Consider the following 22773-nt stretch of genomic DNA (forward strand, 5'->3'; position numbering starts at 1 on the left):
CATGCCCTATGCCAACGAGCCATCAAAGCTCTTGATGTCCCCTCCATGATTTCCAGTGGGGCCAGTTCATGCATCCAACTGGTTTATCCTCAAGTGGGACGCAGGTGGCGCTGTGGTCTAAACCACTGAGCCTCTTGGACTTGCCAGTCAGGTCAGCGGTTTGAATTCCCACGACGGGGTGAGCTCCCGTTGCTCTGTCCCAGCTCCTGCCAACCTAGCAGTTCGAAAGCACGCCAGTGCAAGTAGACAAATAGGTACCACTGCAGCGGTAAGGTAAATGGCGTTTCCGTGCGCTGCTCTGGTTTCCGTCATGGTGTTCTGTTGCGCCAGAAGTGGTTTAGTCCTGCTGGCCACATGACCCGGAAAGCTGTCTGTGGACAAACGCCGGCTCCCTTGGCCTGAAAGCAAGATGAGCACCGCAACCCCACAGTCACCTTTGACTGGACTTAGCCGTCCGGGGTCCTTTACCTTTACCTCAAGTGTTGAGAAATCAGCTAATGGGACAGGGCAGGGACAGAGAAGCTGTGGTTAATAATAATAATAATTTATTATTTATACCCCGCCCATCTGGCTGGGTTTCCCCAGCCACTCTGGGCGGCTTCCAAATGAATATTAAAAACAATACAGCATTAAAAACTTCCCTAAACAGGGCCGCCTTCAGTTGTCTTTTAAAAGTAGAATAGTTGTTCATTGCCTTGACATCTGCTGGGAGGACGCTCCACAGGGCAGGCGCCACCACCGAGAAGGCCCTCTGCCTGGTTCCCTGTAACCTCACTTCTCACAGCGAGGCAACCACCAGAAGGCCCTCAGCGCTGGACCTCAGTTTCTGGGCTGAATGATGGGAGTGGAGACACTGCTTCAGGTATACAGGACAAGTCTAGCTGCCGCATTCTGGATTAATTGCAGTTTCCGGGTCACCTTCAAAGGTAGCCCCACGTAGAGCGCATTGCAGTAGTCCAAGCGGGAGACAACCAGAGCATGCACCACTCTGGCGAGACATTCCGCGGGCAGGGAGGGTCTCATCCTGCGTACCAGATGGAGCTGCCCTGGACACAGAATTGACCTGCAACTCCATGGACAGCTGTGAGTCCAGAATGACTCCCAGGCTGCACACCTGGTCCTTCAGGGGCACAGTTACCCCATTCAGGACCAGGGAGTCCTCCACACCCGCCTGCCCCCTGTCCCCCAAGAACAGTACTTCTGTCATGTGATAGGTTGGTTATCACATGCACTAAGTAACTGTCTTGCCGGACGATCCTGAGACGTTCTCAAAAACGGGAGCCGACAACCTCATTGCAGTGTTGTTGGGAGGGGTGAAGCAGATCACAACATTGAACACCTTGTTTGAGAGACAGAGGCAGACGAAATCTGAGCTCACCCAGCAACTGGGGGCAATGCACTGACCCCTGTTTGCAGGTAGATCTGCCCATGCCGTGATACATTATTTGCACTGATCTCTTGTAGTCCCGTGTCCTGGAAAAGCCAAGCAAGAAACTTCTCTTGAAGAAGAAGCCATTGCAGGAAAATACCATTTCCAGGCAAGAGAGCATTCCACAGGGGTGTTCCACAGGGCAGGTGCTACCACCGAGAAGGCCCTCTGCCTGGTTTCCTGTAACTTGGCTTCTCGCAGTGAGGGAACCGCCAGAAGGCCCTCGGCGCTGGACCTCAGTGACTGGGCAGAACGATGAGGGTGGAGACGCTCCTTCAGGTATACTGGACCGTGGCCATTTGGGGCTTTAAAGGTCAGCACCAACACTTTGAATTTTCCTTGGAATCGTACTGGGAGCCAATGTAGGTCTTTGAAGACTGGTGTTATGTGGTCTTGGCGGCTGCTCCCAGTCACCAGTCTAGCTGCCGCATTCTGGATTAGTTGTAGTTTCTGGGTCACCTTCAAAGGTAGCCCCACATAGAGCGCATTGCAGTAGTCCAAACTAAGACCCCTAGATCATTTTTGTTATCAAGGCCTGGGCTTGATACCAAAAACCTCACTTTTCCATCCATCCTGTTTTTATCTTCTCTTGTTTTGCTAAGAAGCAGGCTGGAGAAAACTGCTGGAAATGATATCTCAAAGCAGGAAGCGGAATTTGGAGGGAACAGTGTGAAGACGAAGAAGCCTAAATGTCATCAGGTATGTTAGCCAAGATGAGATGTGACGCTGGGAAAATAGCTGAATGTTAGCAGAGAAGTGCAATTATACTGCCAACTAGTGTTGGGTTTCTAAGGTTTGCAAATTCACCCATGTTTGGAAGCAAGTTCACTTCTCAGTGAACATTTGGGTGCTGGGCTGCTATACATATCTCTAATCAAAAGGGCTAGAAACTTGATTTTAAAATGGATGAATGAGGACCCAAGTCACTTCAATCCTTCTTTGAGCCTGTTGCTAAAGTTTGCTTTGCTATGTCAGACACCTTTTCCCCAGAACTTTGCATGTTCTGAAATGGTTGTCTTCCATGAGAGGTTCAGAAGATGACAGAACAAGAATGAGTCTTTTTTGTGATGGCTCCCTGTCCGTGGAATGCTCTCCCTTTCACCTTCATTGGTGAAAACCAGGCGTTCTGTTGATTAATATTCTGTGAATTTAAATGTGTAGGAGGAAAGTTACCGTATTGGTTTGTTTTTGCTTTATTATTATGTATTTTTCTGTTGTGAACTACCCTGGGATCAGAATCTTCAGATGAAGGGTGAATCATAATAATAATAATAATAATAATAATAATAATAATAATAATAATTATGATGTTTTATTTTAGGATGAGTCTGACTTATCCAAAACACCCTGGGAAGAGGAAGAGAGCTCATCAAAGTGAGTAGGCATTTTCTGCTTGTTCCGGGGCGTTTACACACTACGTGATTATCTGCAAGGGGTCGCTGGAGGAATAAATGACAATCAGGCTTTGATGATGATGATGCTGGTAATAATAATAATATTTCTACCTATCGGGCTGGGTTTCCTCAGCCACTCTGGGCGGCTTTCACCAGAACATTAAAGGTAAAGGTAAAGGGACCCCTGACCATTAGGTCCAGTCGCAGACGACTCTGGGGTTGTGGCGCTCATCTCGCTTTATTGGCCGAGGGAGCCGGCGTACAGCTTCCGGGTCATGTGGCCAGCATGACTAAGCTGCTTTTGGCGAACCAGAGCAGCGAACGGAAACGCCGTTTACCTTACCTATTTATCTACTTGCACTTTGACGTGCTTTCAAACTGCTAGATTGGCAGGAGCAGGGACTGAGCAACAGGAGCTCACCCCGTCACAGGGATTTGAACCGCCGACCTTCTGATCGGCAAGCCCAAGGCTCAGTGGTTTATTATTTTTTTTAAAAAAAAATTATTGCTTTTTTTCCAGGTACAGATGTAGAGACAGATATATAAAAGAAATAACAGAAAAAAGAAAAAGAAAAGAAAAAAATCCATATTTCCAAGACATTTTTTCATAACCAACCGGACTTCCCCACATCTCCCTCACCCTGCATTCTTTACAATAAAATTATCAGCAAATTATTACCTTGTTTCGTACGTTTCTTTGTAATTCCAAATAATTATATTTTAGGTTTAAAATACTTGTTGTCAATTTACTTTTACCCTAAAATAAATATGGTGTTACTTTAAACTTTAGTCCTTTCATAATTGTAACTTAATTTCCCATATCACCAAATCTTATTGCTGAAGCTAGATTTTCCAAATCATGCAAATTCTTAACATTCATATAACTTATAATATTTTTGTAAATAGTCCTTAAATTTTTTCCAGTCTTCCTCCATTGTTTCTTCTCCCAGATCTCGGATTCTGCCAGTCATTTCGGCCAATTCCATATAGTCCATCAATTGCGTCTGCCACTCTTCCAGTGTGGGTAAATCTTGTGTCTTCCAGTATTTAGCGATGAGAATTCTTGCTGCTGTAGTTGTGTACATAAAGAAAGTTCTATCCTTCTTTAACACTTTCTGGCCGACAATGCCCAGGAGGAAGGCCTCTGGTTTCTTGGGAAAGGTATACTTAAATACCTTTTTAAACTCATTGTAAATCATTTCCCAGAAGGCCTTCACTTTTGGACAGGTCCACCAGAGGTGAAAGAATGTCCCTTCAGCCTCCTTACATTTCCAACATTTGTTATCAGACAGGTGATATATCTTTGCAAGCTTGACTGGGGTCATGTACCACCTATATATCATTTTCATAATATTTTCTTTCAAGGCATTACATGCCGTGAATTTCATTCCGGTGGTCCATAACCTTTCCCAGTCCTCAAACATAATGTTATACTCAATATCCTGAGCCCATTTTATCATGGCTGATTTGACTGTCTCATCCTGGGTATTCCATTTAAGCAGCAAGTTATACATTCTTGAAAGTACCTTAGTCTTTGGTTCCAGCAGTTCTGTTTCTAACTTCGATTTTTCCACCTGGAATCCTATTTTTTTGTCCATTTTAAAGACCTCTTGGATTGGACATAATGTAACCAATCTCACACCTTGTTCTTTAATTTATCCAGGCTCTGCAGCCTCCAATTGTCTCCAATTTTTTCTATTATCTCCCAATATTTTGGCCAACCGGCCTCCATATTGAGTCTTTTTCGGGCCTTAGCCTCTATTGGTGATAACCACCTCGGGGTTTTATTTTCTAATAAGTCCTTGTATTTAGTCCAGACAATGAATAATGCTTTTCTGACAATATGGTTTTTAAACATTTTGTGAACTTTTACCTTGTCGTACCACAAATATGCATGCCATCCAAAAGCATTATTGAACCCTTCCAGATCTAGGACATCAGCGTTTTCTAATAGAAACCAATCTTTCATCCAGCAGAAAGCTGCAGCTTCATAATATAACCTTAAGTCCGGCAGGGCAAATCCCCCTCTTTCTTTTGCATCAGTTAGTATTTTAAATTTTATCCTGGGCTTTTTGCCCTGCCAGACAAACTTAGAGATATCTTTCTGCCACTTTCCAAAACATTCCACTCTGTCCACAATCTGTAGGGTTTGAAACAGAAACAACATCTTTGGCAATACATTCATTTTTACAGCTGCAATTCGACCCAACAAGGAAAGTTTTAATCTTGACCAAATTTCTAAATCCTTTTTGATTTCTGACCAACATTTTTCATAATTATCTTTGAATAAATTCAAATTTTTAGCAGACAAATTAACCGCTAGGTATTTCACTTTTTTAACCACATTTAACTCTGTCTCCTTCTGAAACCCATCTATTTCTAAAGGTGTCAGATTTTCCCCCAAAACCTTGGTTTTTTGCTTATTCAACTTAAATCCCGCCACCCGACCAAACTCATAAATCAATTCTAAAACTCTTTTTGTACTAGATTCTGGCTCCTGTAATGTTAAAACCAAGTCATCTGCAAAAGCTTTCAGTTTATATTGTTTCACTCCGACCCGTACTCCTTGCACCAACCGGACCTCCCAAATCATATTCAAAAGTACCTCCAGGACTGAAATAAATAACAGAGGGGATAGGGGGCACCCCTGTCGTGTCCCTTTCTCAATTTTGAATTCTTCTGTCACCACATTGTTCACTATCAGTTTAGCTTTTTGCTCTGAATAGATTGCTTCTATACTATTTTGAAACCCCCGTCCCACTCCCATCCCTTCCAAATTTTTCTTCATGAACTTCCAAGAAATGTTGTCAAAAGCCTTCTCTGCGTCTATAAAAATTAAAACTGCTTTCGTGTTGATATTAGTCTGCAAAAGCTCCAAAATGTCAATGATATTCCTAGTGTTGTCAAACAGATGTCTACCTGGGAGAAAGCCTGCCTGGTCTTTATGAATTACTTCATTTAGCACTTTTTTAAATCTACTTGCCAAAATATCTGCAAAAATTTTGTAATCCACATTAAGGAGTGAGATGGGACGGTAGTTCTTAAGTTGAGTCTTTTCAGATTCCAGTTTAGGTATCAATGTGATGAAAGCTTCTTTCCACGATTCCGGTGCCTTTTTCCCCTCCATAATCTGGTTGCATACCTCCATTAGTGGTTGTATCAAAAAGTCTTTTAGTGTCTTATAATACTTGGAGGTAAGTCCATCTGGGCCTGGAGATTTACCTAGTTGCATATTCTGAATGGCACCCTCAATTTCCTGTTGTGTTATTCTGTAATTCAGGATTGTTCTCTTCTCCTGAGATAGTTTTGGTAATCCATTAACTTTTAAAAATTGGTCTATCTCAGGAAATAAACCAAGGCTCAGTGGTTTAGACCACAGCGCAACCCGCGTCCCCACCAGAACAGTTTAAAAAAACAGAATAAAACATCAAACATTAAAAACTTCCCTAAACAGGGCTGCCTTCAGATGTCTTCTAAAAGTCGGATAGTTGTTTATTTCCTTGACATCTGACGAGAGGCCGTTCCACAGGGTGGAAAAGCTGCTGTCACTGGATCAAGCCCATCAGTTCTTGTTGAATTAATTAAACTACATAGTTTTAATTGGATTTTTTTTGGGGGGGGGGAAATGCAATTAATTGTTTCTGTTTTGAATTCTATTATTACCTTCCTCGGTGGTTTGTGCAGGACTTCTGTTCTCAATAATGCTCTTTATAGGGCAGGAAGCTGAGCACATTTAATTCCGCTTGTGATACAGCTGCGAGGTTATGGGGCAGCGGTGGGGGTGCTGGGGACAGCAGACCCAAGGTCTGGGATTTATTGCAGATTAATCCAACTTCGGTTTTTAATTAAATGGTTCCATCAGTTTTGAAAGCCTCTTTTCTGGTTTCCAGAGCCAGGCCTGTATTTAATGACCCATTTTTAAAGAGCCTCAGCAAGGTGGACTCATTCTGTGTGTCTTCTATGTGCTGGCAAAACTAGCAGCCTGCTTCGAGCACAAACCAGTGTGGCTGCTATAATAATAATAATAATAATAATAATAATAATAATAATAATAATGCTATATATATATATTATATTGGCCCAGATTACAAAGCAGCAATTAAGGGACCAGCAAGGTCAGGGGTCAGCAACTTTTTGCAGCCGTGGACCGCTCCACCGTCCCTCAGACCATGTGGGGGGCCGGACTATATTTTTTGGGGGGAAATGAACGAATTCCTATGCCCCACAAATAACCCAGAGATACATCCCCCCCCATATAACACAAATAAACAACAGAAACAGAAAAACAAGCAATACAAACACATTCTTGTCTTATCCTTATTTTTTCTAAACATTGTTCGCTGGGCTTCCCCAAGTCCCCCCTATCTGATTTTCATTTTACCTCATCTTTAGCAGTTTACATATATCATAATTTCTAACCGTTTTTTTTAATCACGCTTACTTTACCCATAGAAATCTTCACATTTTATCACTTACAAATAATACTATTTTAAAATACACTATCTTCTACTTCTAACCCTACAGGCTATATCCACTTCCAAAGCTATTCTAAGATTTAAATATCAACATATTTTTTCAAATACTCCTTAAACTTCTTCCAATCTTCTTCCACCATCTCTTCTGTCTGGTCTCGGAGTCTCCCGGTCAGTTCGGCAATATAATCCATCATCTTCATCTGCCATTCTTCGATAGTTGGTACAGAGATTCATTTTAAATAAAAGGACACATTCTACTTCTATAAAAACACGCTGATTCCTGGACCGTCCGCAGGCTGGATTCAGAAGGCGATTGGGCCGGATCAGGCCCCCGGGCCTTAGTTTGCCTACCCCTGAGCAAGGTTATTGTTTTTGGCATGTGTCTGTCCTGAGAGACAATGGAGTGCACCTTCAGGGGTGAAGTCAAACCACTGTGTTAGCAGCACTGAAGTCACCTCCCTGGGGCACAATCCTGGCCAGTGTGGATGGAGCTCCTGGGCATAGCTGTCAACTTACAGATTTGAAAATAAGGGACCAGCAGCCTCGAAAATAAGGGGTCAGCAGCCAAAATAAGGCATTTTCCGGGCACAGGTATGTTCAACTTCTGAGCCACTCTGAGCCAAAGACAGAAAGTCCAGCCAGCAGCCAAACGAAGCCTCAAGCAGTGGTTCCCACAGCGCAGCAACCCGGCGAAGGGGATGCAGCAAGGAAAACCACCGTCACCTCTCCGCTGGGAAGCGCTGAGCAAAGGCAACGCGGCCGGGCACAAGGCATGCAAGCTCCACCCCCCAGTCATTCTTAGACTCCTTATTGGGTGAGCAACGCAGCCAAGCAACACAGTTGGAGCCTCCCTCCTCCCTGGCCAGCAGGGAGGGAGGGAGAGGAGCTGCTTCTTTTGAAACCCGGGAAATTTAAGGGACATCATCAATAAGGGACAGCAGCGGGACACGGCGCTGGGATAAGGGAGTTTCCCGCCAAATAAGGGACGGTTGACAGCTATGGTCCTGGGCTGCCCAGACCCCCTCTTGGTCCAAAGGAAAGCAGAGCAAGGGGTTTGGCAGTAGCTTGGCTGGAGGAGTTGCTGGAAAGAGGCGTACAAGGTGCTGTCCAACTGCCTTAGGGACTCCACTTTACACCTGCGTAGGGTTTACTCCTTAGCCTTTCCTTATCCCGAAGATATACTGCAAGGCAGCAGAGGTTTAGAGTCAGAGTTTTCCTTCTCCTAGATGGGCCACCTTCTCAGGTTGACGAGCCCCATCTGCCCCCAATTTCCCTCAACAACAGGTGCAAAAACCACTTTCTTGACCGCTGGGAGCCCACTATAATAATAATAATAATAATAATAATAATAATAATAATAATAATTGTCAGGGAACTGACATCGGAGCTAGAGGCGGAGGGAAGGCTCTCAAATGATGCTGGAGAAGGGCCCAGCAGGGAGAGAGGCAGCTCCGCAGATGGGGAAGCAAATCAGCGCAACACCAGGGATATAGAGGGGCAGATGGGGGAATCGGCGAGAGAGCTCCAGGACTCTTCACCGGACACCAGCGGGGAGAGCACGGGTCCTCCGCTACCCACGCCCACCCTGCGCAGAAGACTTCCGCGCAGAGAGAGTAGGAGGAGACTGGGTGTCAAACAACTTTTATGTTGGAAAAGATTTAAGAAACGCCCACTGACGGATTCTGCTAGCGACTGAGGCAGCCACGAAGTGAAGGGCTGCCCAGACTGAAAGGTTTAGCAAGGCAACAAAGCCTGGAGAGGCGGCAACTTATGCACGAGCAACCCATACACATTACAATAATAATATATTTTTATTTATATCCCGCCCTCCCCAGCCGAAGCCGGGCTCAGAGCGGCTGACAACAGTAAAATTAACACAGTTTACATAAAATCACAATCAATTAATTGAAATACATTCTAAAATCAATTCGTTCTAAAATCAATTCTGAATCAAATTAACGGCAACCATTGGGCTAGAGTTCTATGAGGATTACCAGAGGAGGGGGGTCAGACTGTGCCTTGGCCAAAGGCCTGGTGGAACAGCTCTGTCTTGCAGACCCTGCGGAAAGATGTCAAGTGCCGCCGGGCCCTGGTCTCTTGTGACAGAGCGTTCCACCAGATTGGGGCCATAGCTGAAAAAGCCCTGGCTCTGGTTGAGGCCAGCCTAACCTCCCTGTGGCCCAGGACCTCCAAGATATTTTTGTTTGAAGACCGTAAGGTCCTCCGTGGGACATACCAGGAGAGGCAGTCCCGTAGGTACGAGGGTCCTAGGCCATATAGGGCTTTAAAGGTTAAAACCAGCACCTTGAACCTGATCATGTACTCCACCAGGAGCCAGCGCAGCTGGTATAGCACCGGGTGAATGTGATCTCGCAGCGAAGACCCCGTAAGGAGCCTCGCTGCGGCATTCTGCACCCACTGGAGTTTCTGGGTCAGTCTCAAGGGCAGCCCCACGTAGAGTGAGTTACAATAATCCAGTCTGGAGGTGACCGTCGCATGGATCACAGTGACTAGGTCAGGGCGAGAGAGGAAAGGAGCCAACTTCTTAGCTTGGCGGAGATGAAAAAATGCCGCCTTTGTTATAGCTGCAATCTATATTGACGTCATCTGCTCAAATCAACAGAGCGATGCAGCAAGACGCTGCTGGAAATGTGTTTAAAATGTGTGGAATTCCGCCTGGAAAGGTGGACAGGGGGTGGGAACTGTCGGCTGACGCACAGGTCTGCTTCCTGGGTCCAGAGGTGTCCCTTCCGAGGGACCGCAAGGGCCTCTGTGTCAGCCATTCCACGGAGAGATGAACGGAACGAAGCGGACTGGAAGTCGGCTTGGACCAAAGGGTAGGGATGCTGCGGTTGCTAGGCAACCACTGTGCTCTCCTTTCTCCCACCATCACTCTGGCTCTGACTCCGCCAGCGAGGGCTCCTTGTTAGAAAATGGAGTCAGTCCCACTTCACGCTTCCCCAGTGGCAAGTATCGCCAAAGGGGTTGTGGGCATCTGGGTACCCTGGCTGGCGCTCCCTCATCCTGAGGGCCAGACTTGCTGGTGGCAAAATTGCCCTAGGGCTGCCTTTGTCAGCCTGGCAATCTCCAGGGCTTTCGTACTACAACTCCCATGGGAGTTGTAGTCCGAAACCTCTGGAGGACAGCAGGTTGGCCAAGGCTGCCCCCCCTAGCCTGGTATGAAATCTTTTGGGGACTTGACATCTTTCCGCAGGGCCTGCAAGACAGAGCTGTTCCGCCTGGCCTTTGGTTTGGACTCGGTCTGACCCTTATTTTTTTCCCTCCCCTTATGGTTTTGATCTATGGGCTACTTTTAAAATGAGGCTGTATTTTAAATTGCATTTTAACCTGTATTGTAAATGGTCCCCCCCCCCATTATGTTTTTATTGTAATTTTACTGGTGTTAGCCGCCCTGAGCCCGGCTCTGGCTGGGGAAGGCGGGGTATACCGGTAAATATATTATTATTATTAGTGTGTTGTCTTGAAACCTTTCTTCTGTTGAACTGTAGATTGTGTAATGCATGGGTAGGCAAACTAAGGCCCAGGGGCCGGATCCAGCCCAATTGCCTTCTAAATCCGGCCCGTGGATGGTCCAGGAATCAGCATGTGTCCTTTTATTTAAAATGCATCTCTGGGTTATTTGTGGGGCCTGCCTGGTGTTTTTACATGAGTAGAATGTGTCCTTTTATTTGAAATGCGTCTCTGGATTATTTGTGGGGCATAGGAATTCATTCTTTTTTCTTCAAAATATAGTCTGGCCCTCCACAAGGTCTGAGGGACAGTGGACCGGCCCCCTGCTGAAAAGGTTTGCTGACCCCTGGTGTAATGCTACTGAAACGCACCTAGCGCCGTGTCTTAACGGGGGCAATCTTGGGTTTTTCTCTTTTTCCAGAGGCCTGGAGAGTGCCATGGATTTTGTGACAGAGGGTAACAGCCACGGCGTTCCTCATCTGAGGTAAAGTTGTGATAAGGGATTTTGGGAGCAAGCTCAGGGAGAGGGGCATACAGGGGATGACACAATCCTCGCCAAGAAAAATATATACGCACTTAGAAAGAGCAGCACCTTTTTTTTTAAAAAAAGTGCTTTATGCGCATGTAGGAAAAGGGCGGGGGGGGGGAGGAAATTACTTAATAGAGAGTGCAAGCTTTGGATTTAAAAAGATGTCATTCTTGGACCTCTTGTGCTTAGGAAAAATAAATAAGAGCAGGGATTGGAGCCTAATGCTCTAAACTTTGGTGCCCTGTTTACCACATCATGCTAACTTCCTTTTGTTGTTACAGATAGGTAGCCGTGTTGGTCTGCCATAGTCAAAACAAAAAAATTCCTTCCAGTAGCACCTTAAAGACCAACTAAGTTAGTTCTTAGTTTTCCTTTTGTTGTTGTTATTAATTTTTTATTTGTTTTTCCCCATTAATGTTTACGTTCAAAATCACAAATAAAACAAATACACAAGATTCTCTCGAATCATTAGATTTCCCTGCACCTCTCCATGGGTTCCGTACTTTTCCTTTTCTGCTGCATATTTTTATCCAATTATTGGACTATCCGTTATATCCGAAGTCTTTATTACATTATAAGTGTTATTTAAGTCCTCCTAAAGAGTTCAGTTGTTTACAGTGGTTTCCCAAATATCATAAAAATCCTGCCCATACTTTGCTGAAGTTTTGACCTTCCCGATTTCTGATTTCCCCGGTCGTTTTTGCCATCTTTGCATAGTCCATCGACTTGGTCTGCCATTCCACTCTGGTAGGGACATCGTGGTGGAAGAGCTTTCAGGTATGTTGAAGGGGTTGCCTGCCCAGCAAGACCCTCATTGGAAGATGCAGCACAGAATCAAAGAATTACAGAGTAGGAAGGGACCCTGAGGGCCATCCAGTCCAACCCGCTGCAACTTAGGAGTCTCAGCTAAGGCAGGCCGGTTTAACCATTGCCTCTGCTTTGCTTGCATTTCAGAGAAGAGCCCTTGGCCAAGAAAGTTCGGCTGGGAGCAGAGGAACGGCTGCCCGCATCCAGGGACGAAAATAAGGCAGTGAGTAGCATGGGGTTTTCTGCAACAACATTTCACACCTAAGCTGCTTTACTGTGCCAGAATGTAGTGTCAGGAGTTCAGCCTACACTCGAGTAGGACCCTGGCAGAGACACATGCCTGCCTGGCATGTTCTCTCCCTCCTGGTCTTTCATTCGGGAGCTTCAAAAGCTTTCTTCTGCCCAAACATCACAGCAACCGATGCCAACCGACACCGGCACACTTAGGGGTCTGCAGAGTTTGCGCACCTTGCGTGACAGACCTCAGCAACTCAGCATTTTGGCTAATCTACTTTATTTACATATAAACGCACACAGAGCATTGCAACATGGCTCCCTCCCTCTCTAGCATCAGACAGCAAGAGAAAAAAGAACAAAGGACAATTAGTCCCACTTCATGGAACACAGTAACACAAACATCCTGTCTCCGTCACTTCCCACTCTGTGGAGTCAAAATATATACCATCATGTGAAAGGCAACAATCCCATGACTGCAATCACGGAGCAGGAATTCTAACGTGTAGCAGGGGTCTTGCAGATCACACCAAAGGTCTGTCTAGTTCAGCAGGGCTTGAAAGCAGGAGCCGCCCAGTGTTTTTTGTCCCCCAGCAAGTGGCATTCAGGGGTATTCTGCCTCTGATTGTGGAGACTCCACAATAGCCATCAGTAATAGATCCCTCAGCTCCATGAGATGAGCTTTTGACTAACACCGTTTTTTTCTTTTGAATAATTTTTTTATTAGGTTTTCTAAATGAGGATCATAGGGATAATAAACGATACAAATGAATACGTCTTACGTCATTTGTATATCACAAAAACAGCACAATGAATCTGCAGGTGTGACTAATACATTTTAGGGCTGGGTGATATATCAACATATCGTCCAAAACTGGTTTGAAGTCCAAATCTTGATATCGGTTTCATAATTTTTGACCTGGTGATATATTGCGAATCATGATGCATGTGTGCTATGCAAAAATCACGATGCGGGGAAAACCGCGATGTCAGCTGATACCTCTGTATAGCTCCATGCTTATTTTGGACATCGTGATATATCGGCATATCATGATGTTTAGCTGGTGATATACATCACGAAGTTAAAAACCCGGATATCGCCCAGCAAAGTACCATAATTATGCATTGTGTGAAAAAGGACTTTCTAATGCAGTCGTACCTTGGTTGTTGAATGCCTTGGTACTCAGACGTTTTGGCTTTGCGAACGTTTTTCGGAGGCCAAACGTCCTCCACAGCTTCTGATTGTGCACAGGAAGCTCCTGCAGCCAATCAGAAGCTGCGCCTTGGTTTTTGAACCATTTTGGGAGTCGAACAGACACCCAGAATGGATTAGGTTTGACAACCAAGGTACGACTGTATATGCCTTGCGTTGCATTGAGTTTTGGGGAGAGAAGGAACAAACTATCTCCCTATCTGCTGTCTCCAAACTGCAAGATTTTTAAAAAACTTGCCTGAATGCTTCCGAGCCTACCTTTGAGGCCCTAAGTTCCAGAGAAGCATGTTTGTGTGTTTTAACTGTAAAGAGATGAAAATCTCAAAGCGGCCAATTTTCCTTCCTGATTCTTGTTGTGGTTGCAGTCACAGGACATCCGCACGGCTTTTCTTGTGGCAAACTCTTTCCCTGCTTTTCGTTTTGGACAGGTCACAAGGCGGCAGGTGGAGAACACATCACTCTGCTTGGAAACGGGCAGCACCTCAGCGGAGGAAAGGAAGAGGAGGAAGGAGAGGAAAGTCTCTGGTGCGAAAGCTGAGACGGAGGAGGTGGGAGAGAGTCCAGGAAGCCCCAGCAAAGCGAGGGCTCCAGAGCAGGAGAACTTGGACGGAGCAAAGGGAGTGGAGGAGAAGGTGGAGAGGGACAAAGAGGAAGGAGAGGGCGCAGGCGAAAGGGAGAAGAGCGAGGTGAAGACCGAGCAAGAGTCGGATAAAGAGATTGAGGTGCAAAAAGAGGGGGAGCCCAGGAGGAAGAAGGTCCAGGGGGAAGAGGCCTCGGAGGACGGCATGAGAGGAAAGACGGCCAATAAAGGCCGGAAAAAAGGAGCCACCTCCAAACCTGGGTGTTTGGGAGGCTCCAGGAAGAGGAAAGCGAAGGAGGAGGATGGAGGCGCGAGGAAGAAAAGGAAGAAGGAGGAGGAATGCGGGAAAGAGGACAAGTGGAAGTGGTACGTGCTGCGTTCGGGTTGGGGTCTTTGCCAATACTATTTTTGAAATTGATTTTATAAATTTCAACCCAATTATGCAGATTATTTCCAGATTGGTTCAATTTTGTTTAGGTGACTTCTTTCTGGTGTCAGCTGTGTTTGCAGATGCTTACTTACTTCTGGTTACTTTCCATTTTGCAAAAACGATCGCTCAGTCATCAGCTGCACTCTTGTTGTTTAGTCGTTTAGTCGTGTCCGCCTCTTCGTGGCTTCCTGGACCAGAGCACGCCAGGCACTCCTGTCTTCCACTGCCTCCTGCAGTTTGGTCACTCTCATGTCGGTAGCTTCGAGAACACTGTCCCACCATCTCGTCCTCTGTCGTCCCCTTCTCCTTGTGCCCTCCATCTTTCCCAACATCAGGGTCTTTTCCAGGGAGTCTTCTCTTCTCATGAGGTGGCCAAAGTCTTGGAGCCTCAGCTTCAGGATCTGTCCTTCCAGTGAGCACTAAGGGCTGATTTCCTTCAGAATGGAGAGGTTTGATCTTCTTGCGGTCCATGGGACTATCAAGAGTCTCCTCCTACTTGCACTTTGACGTGCTTTCGAACTGCTAGGTGGGCAGGACCAGGGGCCGGAGCAACGGGAGCTCACCCTGTTCCAGGAATTCAAACCGCTGACCTTCTGATCGGCAAGTCCTAGGCTCTGTGGTTTAACCCACAGCACCACCTGCATCTCATATATATATATGTTCTCTATACTGTGGCTTAAATCTACTTGCCCACTAGGTGTCAGCATAAAGCATTCATTTTCATGTTCTTAGATTTCACAGAAGCCCATAAGTTGTCTTACAATCAGCATCTAGACTCATCATCGAATTGTAGAGTTTGAAGGGACCACGAGGGTCATCTAGTCCAACCTAAAGAATCCTAAAGAATCCCTGTCATCTAGCCTCTGCTTAAAAACCTCCAAGGAAGAACAGCCCATCACCTTCCACTGTCAAATACCTCTTACATTCAGACAGTTCTTCCTAATGTTTAGTCAGAATCTCCTTTCCTGGTTTTTTTATCCATCAGTTTGGGTCCTGCCCTCTGGAGCAGGAGAAAACAAGCTTACTCCATCTTAATTTCAGGGTTGTGCGTTCAAGCCCCATGTTGGGCAAAAGATTCCTGCATTACGCGGTCGGGGGGTTGGACTAGATAACCCTTGCGGATCCCTTTCAGCTCTGTGAGTCTATTATCATCAAACATTTATAGTTTTAGATTTAGAAGTTTGGATTGGATTGATTGATAGACTGGGGCTGAAATCCTACAGGCATTTACCTGAGAGTAGTAAGCCCTTTTGGACCCAGTGGAACTTACTTCTGAGTAAGCTTCCAACAAAGTCATTTGCTTGCTAAGAGTTGGCTTGCCATACGTCAGGGAAATCCACGACAACATGGAAGCAGCTCAAAAAGCTTAAAACCACGATTTTTGGGTTAGGTTCCTGTTATGGAAAAATCTAGGTGCGAGGCTGCTCAGTCACCCAGCTCGTGGGCAGAGCCCACAGGTCCCTGCGGCGGGATGCTGGTGGCGCTGTGGGTTAAACCACTGAGCCTCTTGGGCTTGCCGATCAGAAGGTTGGCAGTTCGAATCCCCGCGACGGGGTGAGCTCCCGTTGCTCGGTCCCTGCTCCTGCCAACCTAGCAGTTTGAAAGCACGTCAAAGTGCAAGTAGATAAATAGGTACCACTCCGGCAGGAAGGTAAACGGCGTTTCCATGCGCTGCTCTGGTTCGCCAGAAGCGGCTTAGTCATGCTGGCCACATGACCTGGAAGCTGTACGCCGGCTCCCTCGGCCAATAAAGCAAGATGAGCGCCACAACCCCAGAGTCGTCCGTGACTGGACCTAATGGTCAGGGGTCCCTTTACCTTTACCTAGGCAGGGGTTACACTAGTTTAACCTTGCCAAACATGTCCAGACAAGTCCTTGGTACAAGATTAGCATAAGCAAACATGTCAGGGCAAGACTCAGGTATAAGATGAGCATAGGCAAACACCTCTGAAGTCCCGCCACCCAAAGTACAATGGAAATTCCTTTGCATGTCTGGACCCCTTGGCAAGTTTGGTGATGGGATTAGGCTTTCCTTGCCCAACAATCAGCTCAGCAGTTGTCACTTCTGGGAACTTCCTGGAGTCCTTTTTTAAGGGAAAAATAGCTTTGGAATGGAGGACACTGGCGAAGGAGTTGATTTTATATTATATTTAAAGCTAGGTAACTTCCCTGAGCTGTCAAGTCGAAAGGATACATTCAGGCATAATATTTGTAACATTTAACAACTTTAAAGATGTGCCCCCCCCCCCATAATTTCCGTAACAGTTCCCCCCCCAAAAAAACCCTAGCTAAGACCCCACTTCTGTTGAGATCAGGTCACTTATTTAAATAGTATTGATGCGGATAAAGTTGAAAGAAGAACAATATACAAAATCAATAAAGATAATGCAAAAAACTTAGAGATGACATAAAAAAGCCAGAAGAAGGAAGGAGGGAAGTCAACTCTTAGGAGTAAATGTACATGTAAAGTAATGTGTATACATATAGTATGTGAAATATACTCAGAGTCGCAAAGTGATTTCTTGCTCTTTATTCAGCTCATAGTGGTGAGGAGGAATGAATGGAAGTCCCCTCACAGTATCTGCTTTATATATATTATTTACACAATGGGCTGCACATGATTGGCTAATTCTGGAATTCTACTGTAAGCCAATCAGGTTGTGGATTCACTTATATCTGGAGCATGATTGGGTGGTTCCTGCCAACTAATCATACTGCTGCATTGTTCTTGGACCAATCAGACTGCTGCATTCTGAATCCTATTGTTCTAGGACCAATAAGACTGCTGCAGTTTGGATCCTATTCAACTCAGTACATAACAGTATGTAATCATAAAATCAATAAAGATTATCTTCTAAAAATAAAATAAATAGTATTGATGCAAGATTTCTCAAATGTTTCCTCTTGTACTGTGCAAAAACAAACAAACAAACAAACAAACAAACTATAAAGACAATTGCCACAATTGTCTTCGACGACATACAAACCAACTGAATTAAAAACTTTTTTTCAAAAATATATATTTATTTTTAGAAAGAGTAAGAAACGAAACTGTCATTTGCAGCATATTAAAATACTGGAGGCGAGTGATGGGAGTTGGAGTCTAAAAACATCTGAACATTTGAAGGCTTCTCCATCAAAAAACCTCCCAAACTAGCAAGGACCCCTCTAATGTTGCTCCTGTCTCTTTAAATGAATCTGGCCCGGACGGAAAGGCTGCCTAGCAACCGCTTTGCTTGCATCACATGGCGAGCTAGGCAGATGCTGAGCTTCCTGAACTACATTTCCCATCATCCCTCAGCGCTCTGGCATTGTGGGTAGCCAGGACTGCTGGTCAAAACATGCCTGCCTTTTTATTATTTAATAAAAAAAAGTGCATTGTTGTCCTTAATGATTATGATGATTATTTTGGAAAGCATGCATGGAAACGCATGCATTTAATTTTTGCTGCTTTTGTAACCCTTGTTTTAAGAAGGCTGGGGGGAAATCAAAGCAGTTCCAGGTGGAAGGTCGTGCGGGAGGGACACACAGCTGTTGCCATGTGGCTGGGCTGCAGGATGCGCTGCAAGATCTTCTTAGCAGGCAAGGGGGCATAGCAGGATCAGGCTTTTGCAGATTTGACATGCCCGGCATCCTGGAATGCTTAAGCATGTGCTTACACTGGCTTCACGGGCATCTTGCCCATTCCATGCCCAGATCCTTCCAGCATCTCTCCAACGCGTCCTGACATTTAATGCCATGCGGTTTCACGCAGCGTGCAGGAATGCGAAGACCTCGAGGATCAGGTATGAGAGATTTGCAGCAGCAGCAGCAACAACAACAACAGTAATAATAATAATAATTAACTGCAATAATGGCCTCGCAGAATAAGAGGAAACTCGGCACTCAGAAAGCGAGCAAAGAAGGGGCAATATCTAAAGCATATTTAAAACAGTGCTGTGAAAAATGCAAAACTCCTGGCAGGTGTAGACTGAATCCTGAACGTTAAAGGAAACCGTAAACGTAAAAATTGTTCCTGGTATGTAATAGATATAATAGGAAGTGTGTATAGGTTAAGAATACTTGTATTTAGAAAGCACAATGAGGTGATCCGGAAGTCAAAGATATGTGTGGTGTTAGATGATGTGTAGTCAATGAATGTTTAGTTGTCATTGTGGTATTGTTTTTGTATGTTTGTGTTGTATCTTTTGCAATAATAATAATAATAATAATAATAATAATAAAATAAAAAAAAACATAAACAAACTGCAACCCAAAACCCACTTATTTATCGCAAAGTGCCAACATGGCAATTTAACCTGTATATCTCATTTTTTTTCCTGTGTGTTTCATGTTTCTTCTTTATGACAGCTGTTGTAATAAATAGTAATCCTTCATTTTTTAAAAAATAGCCTCGTGCCTTTAGGGTGGAGGCGGGTGAGGAAGTTTCCTAGGAAACTTTGTTCTTTTGGAGCGGGGTGTGGTTTGGGGTGAAGATTTTTTTTATAAAAAAAAAATCATTTTATAACGTATATTTTTTTCATCTCGTGAAATTTATGTATGGCTTGGTTGTGTTGTGGGGGGAGGAAACCCTCCAAGCAGGTTGCAAAAGGATAACACAGTAAAAATGTACAGCATAATTTAACAGAAAGCTAAAAAGCACCACAGGATAGACTGGATCTAATTCCTGCGTTGATTCCTGCATTTCTGGGGGTTGGACTAGATGACTCTTAGGATCCCCTTCAAACTCTACAAATTTCATGAAAATATAACTCATACGAGCTTTGCAAGGCTTTGTTTCGTTCTTTTATATTTGATGGAAGCTGGGGTAACCCAGTCAGATGGACGGGGTACAACAAATTATTAATATTAATATTAATATTAATATTAATATTAATATTTATTACCTCTCTGGAACTTGTCACTGATTTTTTGGGAGCTTCTATAATTGACTTTTATTTTTCTAACTTGACCATCCAGTCCTATTCTCACAGTGGCCAACCAGGTCTAATTTCATTTTGCATTCTCTCAAAGGAGTCCAGCGCAACAAGCTGTGCAGCTGCAAAACAATACGATTAAAAATAAAACCTGTTTACTAAAGCTGTAAAGTACATCTGAAAACAGTGAGAAATAGAGACATACACAGTTGATTGCTTCCAGGTTACCAAGGACATCGTCTCTCAGCCCTTAGATGCCTGGGCGGCCAGGAGAGTTTTAAAATTCCTCTTCAGTGTTAATGATGAGGATAGACAAGTGCTCGTCCCCCGCAAGGGCATTCCAGAAAGAGGGAGCCACCTCAAAGAAGGCCCTGCCATGGGCAGCAGTTGCAAACTTTGTAAATTTCACATTTTGCAAACAAGGTCTCTATTTCATGAGTAAATAAAATGATGGCTTCATCCGTGTAAATGAAATAAAGATAAAATAATGGGTCCATCTGTTGGCACTTTGGAAATAAATAACATTTGGTGGTAGATTTGGAAAATAAAATAAGATAATGGGTCCTTTGTTTTATTTGGAGAAAATAATAATAATTATTTATTATTTGTACCCCGCCCATCTGGCTAGGTTTCCCTAGCTACTCTGGGCGGCTTCCAACAAAGATAAAAAATGCATTAAAATGTCACACATTAAAACCTTCCCTGAACAGGGCTGCCTTCAGATGTCTTCTAAATGTCAGGTAGTTGTTTCTTTCCTTGACATCTGATGGAAGGGCATTCCACAAGGCGGGTGCCACTACTGAGAAGGCCCTCTGCCTGGCTCCCTGTAGCTTAGCTTCTCGCAGGGAGAGAACTGCCAGAAGGCCCTTGGAGGTGGACCTCAGTGTCTGGGCTGAACGATGGGGGTGGAGACACTGCTTCAGGTATACTGGGCCAAGGCCGTTTAGGGCTTTAAAGGTCAACACCAATACTTTGAATTGTGTAATGGGTCCGTAATAATGGCCCGCAGTCTCAAATGATGGCTTTGTAAGAATGGGCCCATGAAATTTGGGATATAAATAAAATAATGAGTCCACCTGTCTGTAGGGACTCTGGAAAGCCTGGGCTGAGCTTAACTCTTGCGTCTTTCCCTAAAATAAAATAAATAATAATAATATAATAATCGGATTTTCAAATACAAGAAACAAAGCCGTCCAAGTTAACTTTGAGCAGAAAAGGGAAATGTCATCCTTGGGTCTTTGTCCTCTTTTGCTCTCGCCAGGTGGGAAGAGGAGCAGCATGCGAATGGCGTGAAGTGGCAGCAGCTGGAGCACAGGGGACCGTACTTTGCGCCGCCCTACGAACGGCTGCCGCGTGGAGTCAGCTTCTATTACAACGGTGGGTGGTCTTTCCTTTTATTTTTTGGAATGGGCTGCAAGGTCCATGGCTTTCCTGAAGTCACCCTGAGTGGCGGGGGGCTGGCATGAGAGAAAGAGATGGGACAACAACCCACTCAGGATTGGTGCGACCGTGTGGCTGTGTTAGAATTCCTGCTCCGTGATTGCAGTCATGGGATTGTTGTCTATCACATGACGGTGTATGTTTTGACTCCACAGAGTGGGAAGTGACGGAGACAGGATGTTTGTGTTCCTGTGTTCCGTCAAGAGGGACTATTGTCCTTTGTTCTTTTTTCTCTTTGCTGTCTGATGCTGGAGAGAGAGGGAGCCATGTTGCAGTGCTCCGTGTGTGTTTATATGTAAATAAAGTAGATTAGCCAAAATGCTGAGTTGCTGAGGTCTGTCACGCAAGGTGCACAAACTCTGCAGACCCCTAAGTGTGCCAGTGTCTGTTGGCATCGGTTGCTGTGATGTTTGGGCAGAAGAAAGCTGTTGAAGCTCCGAAATGAACGACCAGGAGGGAGAGAACATGCCAGTCAGGCATGTGTCTCTGCCAGGGTCCTACTCGAGTGTAGGCTGAACTCCTGAGAGGCTGCAGCCTGCACCTTGGAAGACTACGAGAGCAAGAAAAATCCTGCCAGCTCCCAGTTGCTCCTCCTTTGACCCTCTCCAAGTTCACCAAGTTGGAGATATTTGTTCCCTGACCGTCTGCGCTAAGCAACCCCTTAATCTCTGGAATTTAGGGACGCGGGCGGCACTGTGGGTTAAACCACAGAGCCTAGGACTTGCCGATCAGAAGGTCGGCGGTTCGAATCCCCGCGACGGAGTGAGTTCCCGTTGCTCGGTCCCTGCTCCTGCCAACCTAGCAATTCGAAAGCACAAAGTGCAAGTAGATAAATAGGTACCGCTCCGGCGGGAAGGTAAACGGCGTTTCCGTGCGCTGCTCTGGTTCACCAGCTTAGTCATGCTGGCCACATGACCCGGAAGCTGTACACCGGCTCCCTCGGCCAATAAAGCGAGATGAGCGCCGCAACCCCAGAGTCGGCCACAACTGAACCTAATGGTCAGGGGTCTCTTTACCTTTACCTAGATGTCCTTTTTATTGTGCAATCGTGACGGTTTGTGCTCATGATGATAATGGGGCGGTTATATGCAATTGATGCAAGAGTTTTGGGATACTGCTTCCTTTTCAATCAGTGCACATCCTAGAGCTCCCTGCTGAAATCCTGCAACTTTTGGTTCCAATAAATGTTCCGGGTCAGGGTATTTTTTGTCGCGCTTTGATTGTGTCATAGCGCAAGATGCCTGCCTCCCAGGTGGCAATAATGCGGTAATATGGTGGAATCGTTGCAGAGCAAAACAGAATGATGTGTGGACCGTCCAGTTATAAATTCACCATGAATGATTTCATCAATAGCATGTTGCAGAATGCGCCTGCAATACCCCCAACCACCCAAAAAACCTCCCACCCTAGACTGAAAGGGCCTTTACTTACTGGCATAGCCAACCCTCTGTGCTGGAGAGGTTGGTGAAGAAAACAGGCAATGGTTGAATGGCAAGGTCTTGGGCAAAGGTCAACTAAAACAAACTTAGTTTTTGGTAAAGGTTTTTCAGTCTGAACAGTTAACCACATCTGCAGGGGGTCATAAAAACATAAGAAGAGGCTGCCGGATTAGTCCAAAAGCAGATCTGGTGCAAACAGATGCTCTTCAGAAGCCTCTTTTAGCACGGCAACACCTGTCCTTTGGAACTCTCTGCCTCTTGATATTAGATAGGCACCCTTGCTTCACTGTTTCAAACACCTACGGGAAACCTTTTAAAAAAAATTATTTTAGCAAGCCTTCCCAAACATGTTATTTAGTTATCCGCATTTGCTTTGAAAATGTTGCTGGTTTTTATCTGTGCATTACTTAGAACGA

General features: G+C 45.1%; 1 protein-coding gene across 2 annotated transcripts in view; it reads left to right on the forward strand.

Annotated features, from left to right (window-relative positions):
* Positions 1 to 1468: 1468 nt before the first annotated feature.
* Positions 1469 to 22773, forward strand: part of TOP1MT (DNA topoisomerase I mitochondrial) — a 39032-nt gene continuing 17727 nt past the window's right edge. Inside the window, exons 1-7 of one of the 2 annotated variants that reach the window (XM_083516712.1) lie at positions 1469 to 1538; positions 2038 to 2128; positions 2751 to 2803; positions 11191 to 11253; positions 12253 to 12328; positions 13981 to 14498; positions 20740 to 20855. In XM_083516712.1, the coding sequence (XP_083372838.1) occupies positions 11207 to 11253; positions 12253 to 12328; positions 13981 to 14498; positions 20740 to 20855 (757 nt within the window). In that variant the 5' untranslated portion in view covers positions 1469 to 1538; positions 2038 to 2128; positions 2751 to 2803; positions 11191 to 11206. Of the gene's footprint in view, positions 1539 to 2037; positions 2129 to 2750; positions 2804 to 10128; positions 10265 to 11190; positions 11254 to 12252; positions 12329 to 13980; positions 14499 to 20739; positions 20856 to 22773 lie in introns of those variants that run through there. The other variant, XM_083516711.1, reaches the window with a different exon arrangement.

This window comes from Podarcis liolepis (assembly GCF_965112155.1).
Source record: "Podarcis liolepis genome assembly, chromosome: 8".
Taxonomy (NCBI): Eukaryota; Metazoa; Chordata; class Lepidosauria; order Squamata; family Lacertidae; genus Podarcis; species Podarcis liolepis.